This window comes from Medicago sativa, chromosome 7, assembly GCF_051527215.1.
Source record: "Medicago sativa cultivar Bolivia chromosome 7, Bolivia_mono, whole genome shotgun sequence".
NCBI classification, from domain to species: domain Eukaryota; kingdom Viridiplantae; phylum Streptophyta; class Magnoliopsida; order Fabales; family Fabaceae; genus Medicago; species Medicago sativa.
In genome coordinates, this window is record NC_140755.1 from 88,270,517 (window position 1) to 88,289,266 (window position 18,750).

Consider the following 18,750-nt stretch of genomic DNA (forward strand, 5'->3'; position numbering starts at 1 on the left):
TTTTACTTCATGCAATTTTTAATTCTTGCAAGACCATAGAATGTAAACTAGGGCCAATGTAAAGGACAATGGACTCTAATGATGTACACCGACACAAGCACCGACACATGCACACACATCACATAGATATTTTTTAGATGTATGTTTAGGATATGTATGTTTAGATGTATGGTTAGGAACTTTGAAACTTAGAAAAAACTCTCTTTTCCAAAAAACATGAACAACATCACTCAAATCATTTTCTAAATAAACCTTGGGATCAAATCCCATTGAATTTTCCTTTTCTTTTCTTAAATAAAATCTTAATGAATTTTAATCATGCTTTGACTTTCTCTTGCAAAATAACTAATTCAACCTCACAATTTCACAATTTTATGCCCTTGAGGCCTCTCTCTCTCATTCTTCAAAATTCCATTTTCAAACTTAAAATCAACCAACAAAAACGAAAACATTTTTGTGGAAGAGAACTACGGTGGATTTGATCCCTTAAAGGGGTACGTAGGCAAGGAAACAATATTCCTTCAATTCAAATAAAATAAAAATTCAAACATCTTCTTCTCCCTCCAATTCTTCACTTAGAAAACTCTTAGGTGTAAATATCATTTTTTCAAATAGCATTTAAAAATAAAGCGCGCGCGTAGAAAGTAAAGACGGTTCCTATAAGATACTATAGTCGTTATGGGTGCCTAACACCTTCCCGTAGCGAAAACAACTCCCGGACCTTGATTCTCAAGGGTTTTGCTTATTTTTTCCCTTCCCAAGAAAAAATGAGATATCAACGGTTAAAAAGGTTCAAACGTAATCAATGTTTGACACCCGAAAACCAAGATAAAACAAGTAGTACCGATAAGATATCTGAAAATTCGTTTAACAGCAGTAAGATGTGACTCTTTGGGTGCAGTTTGAAATCTAGCACACAGTCCCACAGCAAATACAATATCTGGCCTGCTTGCTGTTAGATATAATAATGACCCAATCATTCCTCGGTATTCTTTTTCAGAAACGGACTTACCTTGTTCATCTTTGTCTAAGCTTGAGGAAGGATGCATGGGAGTAGACATAATTTTTGCTTCATTCATTTTATATTTTTTGAGAAGATCTTTAATGTATTTTTCTTGAAAAATAAAAATACCGTCTTTTTGTTGTTTAATTTGTAAACCCAAAAAGAAGCGAAGTTCTCCCATCATACTCATCTCAAATTCACTTTGCATGAGGTTTGAAAAATCCTCACACATTTTTTCATTTGTGGATCCAAAAATAATATCATCAACATAGACTTGAACAATTAAAAGGTCTTGGTTATGAATTTTTCTAAAAAGAGTTGTGTCGATATGTCCACGAGAAAAATCATTTTTGAGTAAAAAGGTACTTAGTCTTTCATACCAAGCTCGAGGAGCTTGTTTGAGACCATATAAGGCTTTTGAAAATTTGAAAACATGATTTGGTTTTTTATCATCCTCAAAGCCAGGAGGTTGATGGACATAGACCTCTTCATTTAGGAAACCATTTAGGAAAGCACTTTTAACATCCATTTGAAAAAGTTTGATGTGTTTGTGTGCAACATAAGCAAGTAAAATTCTAATTGCTTCTAACCTTGCTACAGGAGCATAAGTCTCATCATAGTCAATACCTTTTTGTTGATTATAACCTTGAGCAACTAATCTTGCTTTATTTCTGACAACCTTACCATCTTCATCTAGTTTATTTCTGAACACCCATCTTGTTCCAATAATGGTTTTGTCTCGAGGTTCAGGTACCAAATTCCAGACTTTGTTTCTTTCAAATTGAGAAAGCTCTCCAGTCATGGCTTTAATCCATGATTGATCAGTGATAGCTTCATCGATGGATTTTGGCTCTATTTGAGAAATCATAGCCATGTTTGTTTTGTCTTGGAAAGATGATCTTGTTCTTACTTTATCAGCAGTGTCGCCAATGATTAAATCTTTAGGATGATCAACAACTGATTTCCAGCTTGGAGGAATGGATAGAGAAGATGAATCTGGTTCGTCTTCATCTTTTTAATTTGATGTCTCAGAAGTTTGTTGATGACTAGAATGATGATGTTCATCTTCATCCTCATTTATATTCTCAACAATAAGATCATTAAATTCATCAAAAACAACATGCATGCTTTCCTCTGTACATCTGGTTCTTAGATTATAAACTCTATAACTTTTGGAAGTAGTAGAGTAACCCAGAAAAATAGCTTTGTCTGATTTTGAGTCAAACTTACTCAGATTATCTTTGTTGTTTAAAATGTAACAATAACATCCAAAGATATGAAAGTATGCAATAGTAGGTTTCCTATCTTTCCAGAGTTCATATGGGGTTTTGTTTAAAATATTTCTGATAGTAACACGATTTAAGATATAACAAGATGTGTTTATGGCTTCAGCCCAAAAATATTTTTCAACATTTGATTCATTTAACATGGTTCTAGCCATTTCTTGTAAAGTTCTATTTTTTCTTTCAACTACACCATTTTGTTGAGGAGTTCTGGGACAAGAAAAATTGTGAGAAATCCCATTCTCTTCAAAGAAGGATTTAAAGGAAGAATTTTCAAATTCTCCTCCATGATCACTTCTTACAGAAATGATGTTTGAATTTTTTTCATTTTGAACCTTTTTACGGAATGTTTTAAAAGCTTCAAAAGAATCATCTTTGTTTTTCAAAAATAAAACCCACGTGAATCTGGAGAAATCATCAACAATTACAAATCCATATCTTTTTCCACTAAGACTAGCAGTTTGAATAGGACCAAAGAGATCAATGTGAAGAAGCTTAAGAGGTTTATTTGTGGAAATAATGTTTATGGAATGAAAACTACTTTTAACATGTTTCCCTTTTATGCAAGCTTCACATATGTTATCTTTGTCATAACTGAGTTTAGGAAGACCTCTAACTAGATCAAGTTTGGATAGTTTTGAAATAGTTTTCATACTTATATGACCAACTCGTCTATGCCAGATCCATTTATCTTTATCTATGCACATGAAACAAGATTCAGTTGGGAGTTCATTTAAAAATAAAATATAAAGATTTTTATGTCTTGATCCAGTAAAAAAGATTTTTCCTGAGGATGATTGCTTAATTTCACATATGCTTTGTTTAAAAATAACTTCAAAGCCACTATCACAAAGTTGACTGATGCTTAGCAAGTTATGTTTTAAACCTTCCACATATTGAACATCCTTAATCTTAGCAGAGTTATTGTTACCAATGATACCCATACCTTTGATTTTAGCTTTATCATTGTTGCCAAAGGTAACTGATCCTCCTTCTCTTTCTTCAAAGGAGAGAAAACATTTTTTATCCCCTGTAATATGCCTTGAGCAACCACTGTCCAAGTACCAATGCCTTTTCTTGGTTGCCAGCATACATTCCTGTGTCAGAGGTTAGTAGTAACTTAGGTACCCATATAGATTTGGGTCCTTGAGGGTTAGTGTTTTTGAAACTTTTGTTTTTACTGTAACATTTGGATTCATGGTGACCAATTTTGTTGCAGTAGGAACATTTTCTCTTTTTCTTAACCTGATAGTTTGTCTCATGATGTATAGGTTTTCTATAAACATTTGCTTTCTTTTTCTTATGAAAACAGTTATCTTCAGAATGACCATATTTTCTACAAAAAGTGCATTTTTTAGGAACTAGAATTTTTTTATCCGGTTTAGGTATAAAAAAGTTCTTATACATTTTTTGTGTCTCTGAAATGTTAAAACCTATCCCTGTTTTATCATTTATTCTTTTTTGGGATCCTATAATTTTTTGAAAATTTTCGGTGGATTTAACAAAACTAGTGATGTCATTTGTTAATCCTACGACTTGATTTTTCAAACATTTATTTTCTTCTTCAAAAGTTTCAGTGGTTTGTTCGACTATGGTAATATCATTTGTTAGTTCCTCTACTTGATGTTTTAAGGAATCTTTTTCTTTTTCAAAAGATTTCAAAGGTAGAGTATTTAAAACATCCTTTTCTTCAGACAATTTGAGATTAGCTAGCTTTAGATTTTGAATGGTTTGAAGAAATTCTTCATTTCGTTTTTGTAGCTCCTCATTTTGTTTCTTTATTTCAATAAGTTGATTTCTTTGAGATAAACATTTTTGAGATAAAATTTCAGAATCTTTTAAGAGGTTATCAAAAATAATTTCTACTTTTTTACAAAAAAGACAAGAGTTAGAAAAGGTTACCTCTTCTGCATCATCTTTTGCCATAAGACAAAGATTTGCTTCTTCAACCTCGATGCCATCATTTGATTCATCAATGTCATCCCAAGTGACAGGCATTGCCTTTTGAAATGGAGGTTTCTTCTTCTGTTCCATAGGGCATTCTGATTTGTAATGTCCGAGCTTGTTGCATCCGAAACATTGAACCTTGCTTTTATCTGTTTCGACTTTTTGAGGTTCTCTTCTATGTTGAAATGGTCTTTTGTTTTGATTTCTTCTAAAGACCATTCTTTGAATTTTTCTTGATATTAAGGCCAGGTCAACCTCATCCTCGGACTGATTATTGTAATCGTCAGTTGCTTCATGATCTTGTGAGGATGTTCTTTCATCTTGGTCTTCATGGTTTTGAGAGGTTTTGAGAGCAATCATCTTGTTCCTCTATGGTGGTCTATCTTCTATGAGGATGGATTCATGAGCTCTTAAAGAGCCTATCAATTCCTCAAGCTCAAGCTCTTTAAGATTCTTAGCTTGTGTGATTGTTGTAACCATTGGTCTCCAAATTTTTGGGAAACTTCTTAGAATTTTTCTAACTCTTTCATGAGTTGTGTATGTTTGACCAAGAAAGCGTAGTTCATTTACAATGATTGTTAATCTTGCAAACATCTCATCATTTGTCTCATTTTCTTTCATCTCGAATGTTTCAAATTTTTTAACTCCCATGTCTATTCTTTCTTCCTTGACATGACTTGTTCCTTCGTGATGAATCTTTAAGGCATCCCATATTCCTTTAGCAGTTGTACATTCTTCTACTCTATCGTACTCTTCCCTGCTTAAGGCACAAATTAGAAATAATTGAGCTTTAGAGTTTAGAAGTACCTTTTCGTTTTCTTCTTTTGACCATTCTGCTTGTGGTTTCACTACTGAGGTTGTTGTTGCTGTAGCGGTTGTCATTGGAACAAAATTTCCATTTTCAACGACTGGCCACATATAATTGTCTTGAGATATTAGAAATAATCTCATCTTTCCTTTCCAATAGTAGTAATCTGTTCCATCAAAATATGGAGGTCTATTTGATGATCCTCCTTCAGGTACGAACTTTGTTGTTTTTGACATTTTCTTCTTCATGGATCTTTTCCTCTTACACTGTTAAGTGCTCTAACTGAGGCAGAGCTCTGATGCCAATTGAAGTTGAAGTAAATGTCACTAGAAGGAGGGGTTGAATAGTGACCCTTTAAAAATTATCGTGCTTTGGAAAGAAATGGTTAGTAGAACAATAAATAAGTAAGCAAGGCAGAAAGTAAAGAGTAAAGTTTAAGAGAGATCACATAGAGAAGTTATCCTGGTTCCCCCAATATGGGTTAGTCCAGTCCCCACAGCTTTGCGAGATTATCCACTAGTTGTCAGGAGTTTCTTCCTCCTTTTTGCAATGTGCAAAACAATATGTATTCTCTAAGCCTCACTAGGCTTACACTCAAGCTCGAGCTCTTACGGAGGCTGAGCTTGTACAACTATGTATTCTCTTAGCCTCACCAGGCTTACACAACTGATATTATTAGCTTCGGCAAGCTTACACTATCACTCAAGATTTTACGGTCAAGAGGATATACAATCAAAATAAGATTTGATGTTTGGATCTAGTTACAACTTTCAAGCTACTAAGAGAATGAGAGATTGTAATTTGTAATACTCTTAAAAAGATGATCCGAAAATATGATTTGGTACTGTAAGAGTATTTTCTGATATTGAGATTGCTTGATGAATTTGCTTGTTTGTAGGCTTGAGATTGTATTTCAAATTCATGCTTTCTTTGTTGAGAGAAAGCTTCTATTTATAGCCAGTCTTCACCCTTCAATATCTGCAGTTGTTCATTCTTGTGTAAAGACCCTTGCTGTTGATGGGAATTGCAAAATTGCCATTGTCCCATACTTTTGTACGTTGAGCTTGAGCTTGTCAGCCTTGACCTCAACTTTTAACACTAAGAGCTTGAGCTTGTCTTTGGACCAGGAGCGTGTGTGAACAGTGAAAAGTACATGAACAGTAAAAATATCTTTTCTTTTTACAGCTGTTTCATGCTTGTTCTCCAAGATGCATTGGTGTTAATGTCCTTGCATTTCTTAGTCTCTAAGACATCATTATTTAATTATTTTAGCACACTTGGTCACCAAGTCTTGTTTCTTTAAGATATTTTGCTTGCTTGCTCATCAAGATTCAACTCTAGGGCTTTGTCATCATCTTTATCTTTACCAAATGATTAGCACATGATTGGAAGATAATTTTCCCTTGTATTAGCGGATGGCTTTCCTTTGTGATTTTGCTTTATTAACCTTTCTTGATTAATAATGAATTGCCAACTCTAATGCTTATGAGAGCTTGAGCTTGTTCACAATGTTCATTTGAGCTTGAGCATAATCATCCATGGTTTTAACAATGTGTGAGAGTTGGACTTTCCTATCCTTAATAAAATTCACTCAAGAGCACACATTAAATAACCAAATAAAATTATAATCTTAATTTTAATACAAGAGTTTGTTTATCGTTTAAAAACATTTTCAAAGGGATTTTTGCTTCAACAGTCTAGACAATGTCTGTCTCGCAATGCAGTGAGAAGGCTCACGCCGCGGATGTGCAAGTTTTCTGCTTCTTTAGTCACCAAGTTTTAAGGTTGGATGAACTCTATAAATACAAAGCTTGGGTTTTGTGTTTATTGGAAAGTGTGTGGAAAGATGTGAATCTTGGGGGAAGCACTTGGGTGACATAATGTCATCGTGACATTAAATCTGGGCCACACAACACACATTGTCACACAACATCTGAGCCACACAACACATACAACACATCTGGGCCACACAACACAACACCTTTGTGTGGCCCAGATTTAATGTCACGGTGACATTATGTCACCCAAGTATTTTCCGAATCTTGGGGAACCAAAAGAGATGACTCTTGGAAAAGAGTCGGTGTTTTTAAGGAGGGATTTATGGGGTGAAAACGCATAGGAAACACATAAGAGGCAATGTTGAGGCAAACTAGGGTTTACTAAAAGAGGAGATCCTTAGGAAATCAAAGGCTTTTAAAGATCAATTATTGGCCACATGATGAGATTCAGGAAAAGGGTAGAAATTATGATTTGTTCTTAGAGAACTAGTTGAAGGCTAATTTCATGTATCTCTTTGTAAAGAACTCTTTAATAGTGAATTGGAGGGTTGCTCTCTCTTCAAAGTATGTCAATTTGGATCGAACTTGGTAAACAATATTATTTGTCGTTCCTCTTCCCTACTCTTTTATCCTGTTGTTCTTTTTTTTTTTTGAATAAAAGGATAATTGAATTAATTCATCAAGTCGTGAAAATACACATCACTAATAGAGGGGGGAACCTCCTCAATCCAGACCTTACCAGGATCTGTGTGGGCTAATTGGGCCAGCTTATGACCCACTAAATTGCTATCTCTATGAGTAAAATGAAAAAGACAAGTGTCAAAACATGATTTGGTCTTCTGGATTTCCTGGATAATACTACCTAGATAGGATCGGTCCTCTTTAGCTCCATTACCAACCATTTTCCAAATCTTTTCATTATCTCCTTCGAAAACTACTTCTCTGAAGCCACAATCTCGAGCCATTCTCATAGTTAGAAGTAACCCATACGCTTCAGCTAGCTCAGCTTTCTCTGCTCCAGGCTGCGTCCAAGTAGCAGCTGCCATAACAAGACCTTCTGCATTCCTAACGATGGCACCAACACCCCACCATCCTTGTCTTTGGAGGTTTGCGTCGCTATTTGCTTTAACAAGGGGAGCTTCTGGTTTTTTCCAACGAGTGGAAAGAGTAGTTTGATGGGATCGGACTACAGCCGCAGTAGATTGTTCCAGCGAAGAGGATTGTGAGCTCGTAAGATTAGCTTGCTGGAAATCAAATATGATGATGTACGCTCTTTTGATAATTTCATCTTCAGGTAACATACGGTCCTCAAAAATACTTAGATTCCTAGAAAACCAAATGTAATATGTAATCGCTGCTATTTGAATGACTACTCTTTCTGATTCATGTAGTATATTGTAAGCTAGCCAATCTGAATAGTTATTGATAGGTTGGTTTAGGATTCTAAGGTTAAGAGGGGATCCAAACCAAGACCTCGTAATTAGAGGACATTCCATGAACACATGTTTCTGAGTTTCAAGTTTAGCATTACACCTGGGACAAAGAGGGGAGCAGTGAACTCCTCTTTTTTCCAAAGAGACTCTAAGTGGCAGGGCATTGTTTAGAATCCTCCATAGGAGCATTTTGTGTCTAGGAATAGTGTGTAAAGACATTCAATTGTAATTTTGCATTACATTATTGTTATTGTTTGCGATCTACTCCCTCCATCCCTATATCTAAGCACCCATTTGATTTTATTTTTGTCCCTAAATGTAAACCCCTTTTCGAATTACTAGATGCATTTATTAATTTTTTTCCTAAACATACCCCTAATTAATACTACTATCTTGTCTTGAAATATGAAAAGTCAAATTTAATACACATACAAACAAATGACAATTTCGTAATATTAACACACAAAACAAACACATTAATTACACTAACAACTTTTCTTAATAAATGTGAAAAAGGCAATGAGTGTCTACATTAAGGAACGGAGGGAGTATTTGATTATGTGTTGTCGGCATAAAAGTTTATTGGTGTGAGTTTTATCCGAATTTCAAAATAATATTAACCTTCCTCAAAAAAAAAAAAAATATTAACCTTATTGTTGTCGCTGACAGTTGGATATAAATTAACCTTATTGTTGTGAGTCCTATACCCACACCAAATAATATTGTTTACCAACTTGAAAAGAGATACATACTACCTCCGTTCATTTTTAAGTGTCACTTTTTAACATTTTAAACAAACCAAGACACTCAATAAATGTTACTTTTCTTATACAATAATCTATATTTTTACTATAATAGCCTTAGTCATTTAATATCTTATTTCATATATTTCTCTCTCCACAATAAATAACTAAGGGTAATGTTGGTAAAACAACATTTATTGTTGCATTGAACTTCGAAAGTGACAGTTAAATAGGAACAAAAAATTTCTCCAAAAGTGACACTTAAAAAGGAACGGAGGGAGTATAAAGCTGGATTGTACCAATTAGTTAGATATTTACTAAAGTCATCACCCAACTAACCCAATTAGTGAAATAATGTATAGGATCGTCGGTGTAATGGCATATTAGATCGGTTTGGTTGTTTAATTAGTTCATGCATGGAGCATGGTTTGTGTAATTTTTTCTCATCCTAGCTAGATTGCTAGACTATTGTGTGCGTAAGGTTACTTGTTATAGCTCCCTCCTTTTGCTGAATTTGAAGCTTATTTGTATCTTTTGTTTTTAGTAAGCTGAATAATGCATGATATATGTGGTTTTGAGTGGGAAAATAAAGGATGACAAAAAGCAGAAGCAAGACACACGAGGGTTGATCATGCCAATTATTAGGCAGCATTTAGTGATTAAATTTTATGAGCCATGGAAATTGTTTAGATGAATTTTTATTTTATTTTTGCTGAATATGTTTAGATGGAATGCTTTTACCTAAAACTCACAAACTAATAAGATTTTCCCAATTAGTCCATATATAAGATCGCTGAACAATAAGCATATATATCATATAAAAAACGCGTTGACAACTAACCCGGAGAAAGTCTTTCATGGGCACATACCTAAATCAATATTATTTGGGCACACTCACATGAAATCAACAAAATTAAACAAAAATAATTTAGTCACATCAATCAATATCATTTAATTTTATTCTCTTTTAATTTTGTTGATATCATGTGGGTGTAACAGCCCAGGTGGGTCCCGGCTAGGCATTGTACCCCCGACACTGTTACTCACAAGCTTAATCACTACCCCCCCTATAGTAGTGTCTTTGCCTTCCGTGGGAATGAAACATAGTATCTGGGGTTAAGTACTACTTCAATGCACCGAAACTAACATGATATTCCTTCCTTAAAAAAAACAAATTAACTTGATATTGACACATTCATCGCGTATATATTGACGTATTCAGCAAAAAAAACTACATTTCATCTAACACTTAAACAAAACTGTGAGGAAATGCCACTCCTCTCGTATCCATTTTTGGTGGTGGTCGGGGGTTTGAACCTCAAACTTTGCATATATTATGCATTGTTCCTATCAACTGAGTTAAGCTCACGAGGACACTCTTCTCATATCTAAATGAATGGAGGGATTTTGCTTTTACCAATTAATTCAAAAGGCACACACAATTCCCTCAATTCAAAAATAAACAAATAAATAAAGCATTGAACAACAATTCAAAATGTATATCTTCCCGTAATATTTTGAATTATGCAGCATTACCAATTAATTGCATGTACCATTCGTTCTATTTTTTGTCAAGTAACATAGTGTCTAAAAATTCAGCTCTTAAGTTAAAGGTGAATAACTTTTTAATTGTTGTATTTTTGCTTTTTTCACATATCAAGATAATTGATCAATTCTTCCTCTCAAAAATGATAATTAAAAATTTTGTTCCTTTTAATATCATTATTTATTTTTTCCTATGATACTCATATCAGATTATCACTCCATTTCATTTATTTATTCATCTCTTTACAATATAACTAAATGTATTATTGGCGAATTAATAATTAATGCTTGATGCATTTAAGACAGATAAATAGAAACAAACGTTTCCTGCAAATGTGACAATAAAAATGAACGGAGACGGTAATAAACTGATGTTGGATGAGTTCGTTTAAGGGAGGGACATGAGTGGGAATGGATTATTTCTTGTGTAATTCACACACAGGTGGATAAATTGTAATCCATCTTTACTTTACTTTCTCATTTTCAAATTACACTTAAAAGAATCAATCTCCAAACATGATTGTCGATAATATATAAGAATATTATGGGTGTTTAATTTCCTCCTCTCACATAACACACTAAGGGTGTGTTTGATTTGTTAAAAAATGAAGGACAGGACAGAACAACTCCAGTTGTCCAGTGTTTGATTTTTAAAACTGTTTCAGGGACAGGACAAACTGGAGGCAAGGGACAGGACAAAAACTGAAATTTTTGTCCCTCACCAATCCACAGCACAACTTTTTGTCCCAGGTACAAGTTGTCTAAAACACCAAAATAACATTTCGTCCCCCAAAAATTATATAAAACAAGAAATTATTCAATACCATAAAAATTTGTCTTGTGCTGTTATGCCTTGTCTTGTGTTGTTCTGCATTGTACTGCATTGTACTGTTCTGTACAGTACTTACTGTTTTGCAAACCAAACGCAACCTAAGCAACTAATATTTTTTGTTGAAAACAATAATTCATTGCACATAATTAATAAATTACACATGTACAAATTACACATGATAGAATAATAATGTCTACACTCTACATACACACACATTAATTATAGAGTAGCTAAGTCCTTTTCGATTTGGTCCATAATAAACTCTTTAATTCCTTCTTTCATATAAATAGAATAAAAAACACACAGTATATATCAAGCTGGCACATGAAGTGTTAGGTACCAGAGTAACAAAATATTATCACACAGCTAAAATAAGAGACGAGAAAAGAGGAACTGAACACACAATATTTTACGTGGAAACCCCTCAACAAATAAGGGGAAAAAACCACGGGGCAAGAGTAGAGAACTTTCACTATGTGGAAGAAATTACAGGACCTCTCTCTAAATACAAGGAGAGTACAATTACCACTCTCTCTTATAGGAGAATACTAACTAACACAAACTAGAAGAAACCTCACAGGAGAAATTATTTTTCCTCTCTATATTTTTTCTCTCTAATTCTAAACTTTACTTGTTGTTGTATTGTTACTGATTTGTGATGAATAAAAATGATTCACGGGCAAGCTATTTATAGGATTGCAAAGCCATTGCCTCAACCACTTCAATTTATGACCATAGACATAAGCACAACAGCCAACCAATTTAAGTTGAAAATATATGCACCGAAAATCTGAATGGTAAATGCTAATCCCTTTTGTCAAAAACCTTTTACTGCCATGTGAAAAACCAATTCAACAAAAGTGTGCTTTACCCATTTTCTTGTGTTCACAATCTCCCACTTAAAGTCACTTTTGTGAGCATTCAAAATCTCTCTACCTTGCCAATTCATGTTGCTACGTTTCCAATAGGCCATACGAGGATCGACACCATATAAACTTGTCAGCGTTGATCGGCTTTGTCATTACATCTGCCAGGTTATCATTGGTGTGAATCTTTTGCATATCCACACTCCCATCCTCCACTACTTCTCGAACAAAATGATATTGAACGCCAATGTACTTCGTCCTTGAATGAAAAGCTGGATTACTTGTAATGTGCAAGGCACTCTGACTGTCACAATACACAATAATTTTCTCCTGCTTGTGCCCGAGTTCCTCCATTAACCTTTGCATCCAAATAGCTTCCTTACACGCTTGGGTAGCTGCCATGTACTCAGCTTCTGTCGTTGACAGAGCTACAACAGTTTGTAATTTGGACAACCAACTTACTGCTCCTCCAGCAAGCGTGAACACATAACCAGTAGTAGATTTTCTTTTATCATGATCACCTGCAAAATCTGAATCAACATAACCCCTGACAGTTAACTCTGATCCTCCGAAACATACTGCAACATCTGAGGTTCCTTTAATGTACCTCATGATTCTCTTAACAGCATTCCAATGCTCTTTACCCGGATCCGCCATAAACCGACTAACCACTCCCACTGCTTGTGCAATGTCTGGTCTAGTACATATCATGGCATACATAAGGCTTCCCACCGCCAATGGATACGGTACTCGAGACATTTCCATCCTCTCTGCTTCATTGCTAGGACTCATACTTGAGGATAATTTAAAATTCACAGGAAGTGGGGTAGAGATTGGCTTACAATCTTGCATGTTGAAGCGCCGCAAAACTTTCCTTAGATAATTCTTTTGAGAAAGCCAAATCTTCCTGTCTTTTCTGTCTCGGTGAATTTGCATCCCTAAAATCTTGTTTGCTGGTCCCAAGTCTTTCATATCGAACTCCCTAGCCAACTGTGCTTTCAATTCCTGGACTTGATCTTTGTTGGGGCCTACCACCAACATGTCATCCACATACAACAGCAAAATGATATAATCATTATCATCAAACCTTTTGTAGTATGTACAATGGTCTGAACTTAGCCTATTGTAATTGAGGCTAATTATGAAAGAATCAAATCTCTTGTACCAACATCTGGGCGCCTGCTTTTGACCGTACAGAGATTTGGTCAACCTGCAAACCAAGTTTTCTTTTCCTTGTTCCTTAAATCCTTCCGGTTGGAGCATATAAATTTCTTCTTCAAGTTCTCCATGAAGAAAAGCAGTCTTTACATCTAGCTGTTCAAGATGTAAATCCAATGCAGCACACATTGCCAACACTACTCTGATAGTAGTAAGTCTGACAACCGGAGAAAATATCTCATTGAAGTCAATACCTTCTTTCTGAGCATATCCTTTTTACCACCAGTCTTGCACGATACCGCTCCACTTGATCATTGCCATCACGTTTGATCTTGTATACCCATTTGTTTCCAATGGCTTTCCGACCCTTTGGAAGTTCGACAAGTTCCCATGTCTTGTTCCTATGTAAGGCCTCCATTTCTTCATGCATTGCTGTCATCCATTGAGAAGCATCTGAACCCTTCAACGCCTCTTGAAAATTGGAAGGTTCACCTTCTTCAGTTATAAGACAATATGCATCGTGGCTCCTCATAACATAGTCTGATTGCCAATATGGTTTCTGCGTCTGACGCGTTGATCGACGAACACCATCATTGTTCTCATCTGGTTCTTGTTCTTCGTGCACCGGTTCAGTTTCAGAAGAATCACCTTCTTTGGATTTTTCCAAATGCACTATAGCAGTCTCTTTAGAAGCGCTGTCATTTTTCTGCTCACTTTGCATTTCATTTTTTGCAAAGACTACATCTCTGCTAACAACAACCTTGCAGGTAGTGGGATCCCACAGGCGGTACCCCTTAACATTGTCAGCATAACCCAAAAAGATACATTTCCTGGACTTTGGGTCCAACTTCGTTCTTTCTTGGGAGTTGTACATTACGTACACAGGACAACCAAACACATATAGAGAAGAATAATCTACCGGCTTTCCTTTCCACATCTCCATCGGTGTCTTCAAATCAATCGCCGTTGATGGTGATCGATTTATTACATAACAGGCAGTTTTCACTACTTCTGCCCAGAACGACTTGGCCATTCCCGCTGTTTTCAGCATAGCTTTTGTTCTTTCTAGGAGAGTTATATTCATCCGCTCTGCCACACCATTCTGCTGAGGTGTATGTGCAACAGTGAATTGCCTTATAATACCCTCTTGTTTACAAAATGTTAGAAACTCGTCATCTACATATTCTCCTCCATTATCTGTCCTCAAGCACTTAATCTTCTTCCCAGTTTCAAGCTCTATTTGTGCTTTGAACGCCTTGAATACTGGAAACACATCTGACTTCTTCTTGATCGGGTACACCCATAATCTTCTGGAATAGTCATCAATGAATGACACGAAATATCTTGCACCTCCTAGAGATATTTATGGTGACTCCCACACATCAGAATGTATCAAGTCTAGTATGTGTTTGCTTCTAGTAGTTACTCTATCAAACTTCAACCTATGTTGCTTGCTTATCACACAGTGCTCACAGAATGGTAAATTTACCGTCTTGAGCCCGTGAAGGAGATTGTGTTCCGCAAGGACTTTCAAGCCACGTTCTGACATATGGCATAGTCTTTTATGCCACATCATCGTTGTTTCTTCTTGGCTTGCCGCTGCAACTGATGCATCCGCCTCTTGCAATGTATCTCCTAGAAGCATGTATAGATTACTTGTGATTTTTTCTGCTTTCATCACCACAAGATTGCCTTTCACTACTTTCAAGATTCCACTTTCAGTGTGGATCTTACACCCGAGATCATCCAATTGTCCAACAGACAATAAATTCTTCTTCAACCCCTTTACATGACGCACTCCTTGTATTTTTCGAACAGTACCATCATGCATCTTTAATCTGATAGTACCGATTCCAGCAATTTCTAAGGCATGGTCATTTCCCATGTACACTAACCCTTCCGAGATAGGCTCATAAGAGTAAAACCAATCTCGGTGTGGAGTCATGTGCCATGTTGCACCTGAATCCATTATCCAGACATCGTTGAGTCGTCTTCCGCCTTTAGAACTGGTTGTTGCTTCACTATACAAAATTTCCCCGTCATCTGAGGTACTTGCAACACATCCTTGAGATGTTGAAGTTTCAGAATTCTTCTCCCCATTCTTCTTGATATTCCAACACTCCTTATTTACGTGCCCTCTCATGCCACAACCGTAGCATTTTATATTCTTCTTTCTTCGAGATTTTGACCTACCATGATTTTGACTCCCACTAGGGCCACGTTCCGTTGATCTGCCTCTCGTCATCGTCAAAGCCTCTGCTTGCTTTGAACTCTCTGACCTTTCTTCCTTGTTCTTGCGCCTGGATTCTTCTTCAAGGATTGCACCGGCGACATCATCAAAGTGAAGAGTGTCAGTTATGTTATTATTTGTAATGTTGATGATGAGTTGATCATACGAATCTGGTAAACTCTGAAGTAGAAGTTCAGCACGCTCATTTTCTGCTATTCTGAAATCAGAAGCCGTGAGTTGAGAAAATAGCGTATTCAGGGTGTTGATGTGATCTGTTACGGATGTGGATTCACCCATTCGAAGAGTGTAGAGCCTTCTCTTTAAGAATATTCTGTTGTGGAGTGATTTGACCTCGTACAATTTTATTAGAGTATCCCAAATCTCCTTTGTTGTCTTCTTTTCAGCAATACTTGACAATACCGAGTCTGCCATTGCTAGGTGCAAATTGGCAACGGCATTATCATCCATCTCTTTCCACTTTTCGTCAGTGATATTTGCAGGTCTGCCATCTATTGCGTCTAGGCAATTATCTTTTCTTAAAATTGCCCTTATCTTCAATTTCCACAGGGAAAAAATTTTCCCGTTGAACTTCTCTATCTCAAATTTCGCTGCCATGGTTTTACACCAAATTTTTTTTTTTCTCTTCAAACTAGACCGGAATAATAAGAATTCTTTTCTGATGTGGAAGATCAGTTTAAACCGCAACCACAGAGCATACTAAGATTTTTCTTACCACACCACTAGTTTGTCACAGCGGAATAACAACTACGAACCAGCTGCTCTGATACCACTGTTAGGTACCAGAGTAACAAAATATTATCACACAGCTAAAATAAGAGACGAGAAAAGAGGAACTGAACACACAATATTTTACGTGGAAACCCCTCAACAAATAAGGGGAAAAAACCACGGGGCAAGAGTAGAGAACTTTCACTATGTGGAAGAAAATTACAGGACCTCTCTCTAAATACAAGGAGAATACAATTACCACTCTCTCTTATAAATAGGAGAATACTAACTAACACAAACTAGAAGAAACCTCATATGAGAAACTATTTTTCCTCTCTATATTTTTTTCTCTCTAATTCTAAACAAGCTTTACTTGTTGTTGTGTTGTTACTGATTTGTGATGAATAAAAATGATTCACGGGCAAGCTATTTATAGGATTGCAAAGCCATTGCCTCAACCACTTCAATTTATGACCATAGACATAAGCACAACAGTCAACCAATTTAAGTTGAAAATATATGCACCGAAAATCTGAATGGTAAATGCTAATCCCTTTTGTCAAACACCTTTTACTGCCATGTGAAAAACCAATTCAACAAAAGTGTGCTTTACCCATTTTCTTGTGTTCACGTGAAGTCCCCACGCCTAGCTGGATAGGATTAGTCTAGACAGAGAGGATATAAACTACGTATAACATGCATCGTCTAGCTAGGCTTATGATCTTGATTTCTCATCATATATGGAGTTGAAGGAGAATACGTGATCTTACCAAAGGGAAGTAACAACATGCATGCCTAAAAGTACAACACTGCATGACCTTACATATATATGAAAAATGATATTTGTATAATTATTAGGGCACTTGTTAATAATTTAAATACAGTAATGATATCTTTTTTAATCATTTTTTCTAAAGTCTAAAAGGTGTTCTTTTCAACACAATAATTTCTTCTTTTGGTATATTAAAGAGTGTTATTACGACGCTTGTTAAAATGACTTTTTCTTTATTAAATTGACATCAATTGAATAACCGTATCAGTTGTCAGGATGATCAATGTGTGAACTTATTTACCATGAGCGACATCAATTGTTATTAGATTTTTTTTTTAAAATATTCATTAATCTTGGATTATACGAGGCCCTTTCACATCCAGATGTCGTCCTCACATAAATTAATAAGATTATTCATTCATCTTAGATTATCTACAAGATACTTTCACATTTAGATATCGTCCTCACATAAATTAATAAGATAAAATGATGTGAGCAACAAAAAAGTGGCGTCACTTGGCGCTACTCTCTTGTGGTTAAAGTTAACCAACAAGGCTATAAGTTGTTGATTTCATTAGGTTTCTCTTAGTTGGCAAAAAGGACAATATCCCACCAGAAGGACTCATATCCTTCACAGAACAAAATTAATGTCGTCGCACATTAGTTCGAAATTTATTTCTAATTATTAATTTATATTTTTAGTAATTTCCTCTACTCATTCCCCTACCATTTGCTTGCCCCATTTGAAGCAATAGGTAAATATACAATTGTTAGATTATCACTGTGTCAATAATGTTATTTTGTCAAACACATCCAAACAAGCACTATAAATAATGTGAGCTTTAACCAAATTAAGTTTACTTACCTCTAAATTGAACCTCAAATTAACCATACTTCATTCTTATGAGGATCCTAAAGGTTTAAAACATCATTAATAATCTTTGGATTAGTTTGAGGAATAGTTTTATTTCCTCTTATACAAACGAGAACAGGAATAAAAAGCACTTTTGAGTAGACAGAAATAAAAAGCATTAGAATGCAGATAAAAGAAATGTGTATAAAACCAATCTTTTTAAACAAAGCAAAATCAAGATGTTGAAGAACCTAAAAGAATTTGGAAAAGAAAATGAGAGAGTGAGTTGTCATCCTCATTAGTCATTAATGATGGGAAAGTCATAATAATAATAATAATAATAATAATAATAATAATAATAATAATAATAATAATAATAATAATAATAATAATAATAATAATAATAATAATAATAATAATAATAATAATAATAATAATAATAATAATTTGTTTACAATAAAATAAATAATATAATAATAATAAGAGGAAAAAATAATAAGAAATACCGACTTTCTCTTATCTCTCCTAACTGAGAGTCAAGGTTTTGTTCATCATTTACATACACAAGTATGTGTAGCCTAATTTTGATAGGGTTAATGTTACCTTGACACCCTTTTTTCTCCTACCCCTATTATACACCCTATGTAAAATGACATTTTAGTAATTTAACTCATTTGAAAGAGAGTGTTCCGATATAAAATATATCCAAAAGTTGAGATTTGGATATAAAATAAAATATATCCAAAAGTTGAGATTTGGATATAAAATAA

At 35.0% G+C, this 18,750-nt stretch overlaps 2 protein-coding genes across 2 annotated transcripts; both read right to left on the minus strand.

Annotated features, from left to right (window-relative positions):
• Window positions 1-4,602: 4,602 nt before the first annotated feature.
• LOC146909853 (uncharacterized) lies at window positions 4,603-5,289 on the minus strand. Its single transcript, XM_085729379.1, has one exon. It carries the CDS (start codon window positions 5,287-5,289, stop codon window positions 4,603-4,605), a length of 687 nt encoding a protein of 228 aa, XP_085585505.1.
• A 237-nt stretch (window positions 5,290-5,526) lies between these two features.
• Window positions 5,527-8,744, minus strand: LOC146909854 (uncharacterized). The gene has a single exon (XM_085725633.1). It carries the CDS (start codon window positions 8,469-8,471, stop codon window positions 7,491-7,493), a length of 981 nt encoding a protein of 326 aa, XP_085581759.1. The 5' UTR covers window positions 8,472-8,744; the 3' UTR covers window positions 5,527-7,490.
• Window positions 8,745-18,750: the final 10,006 nt, after the last annotated feature.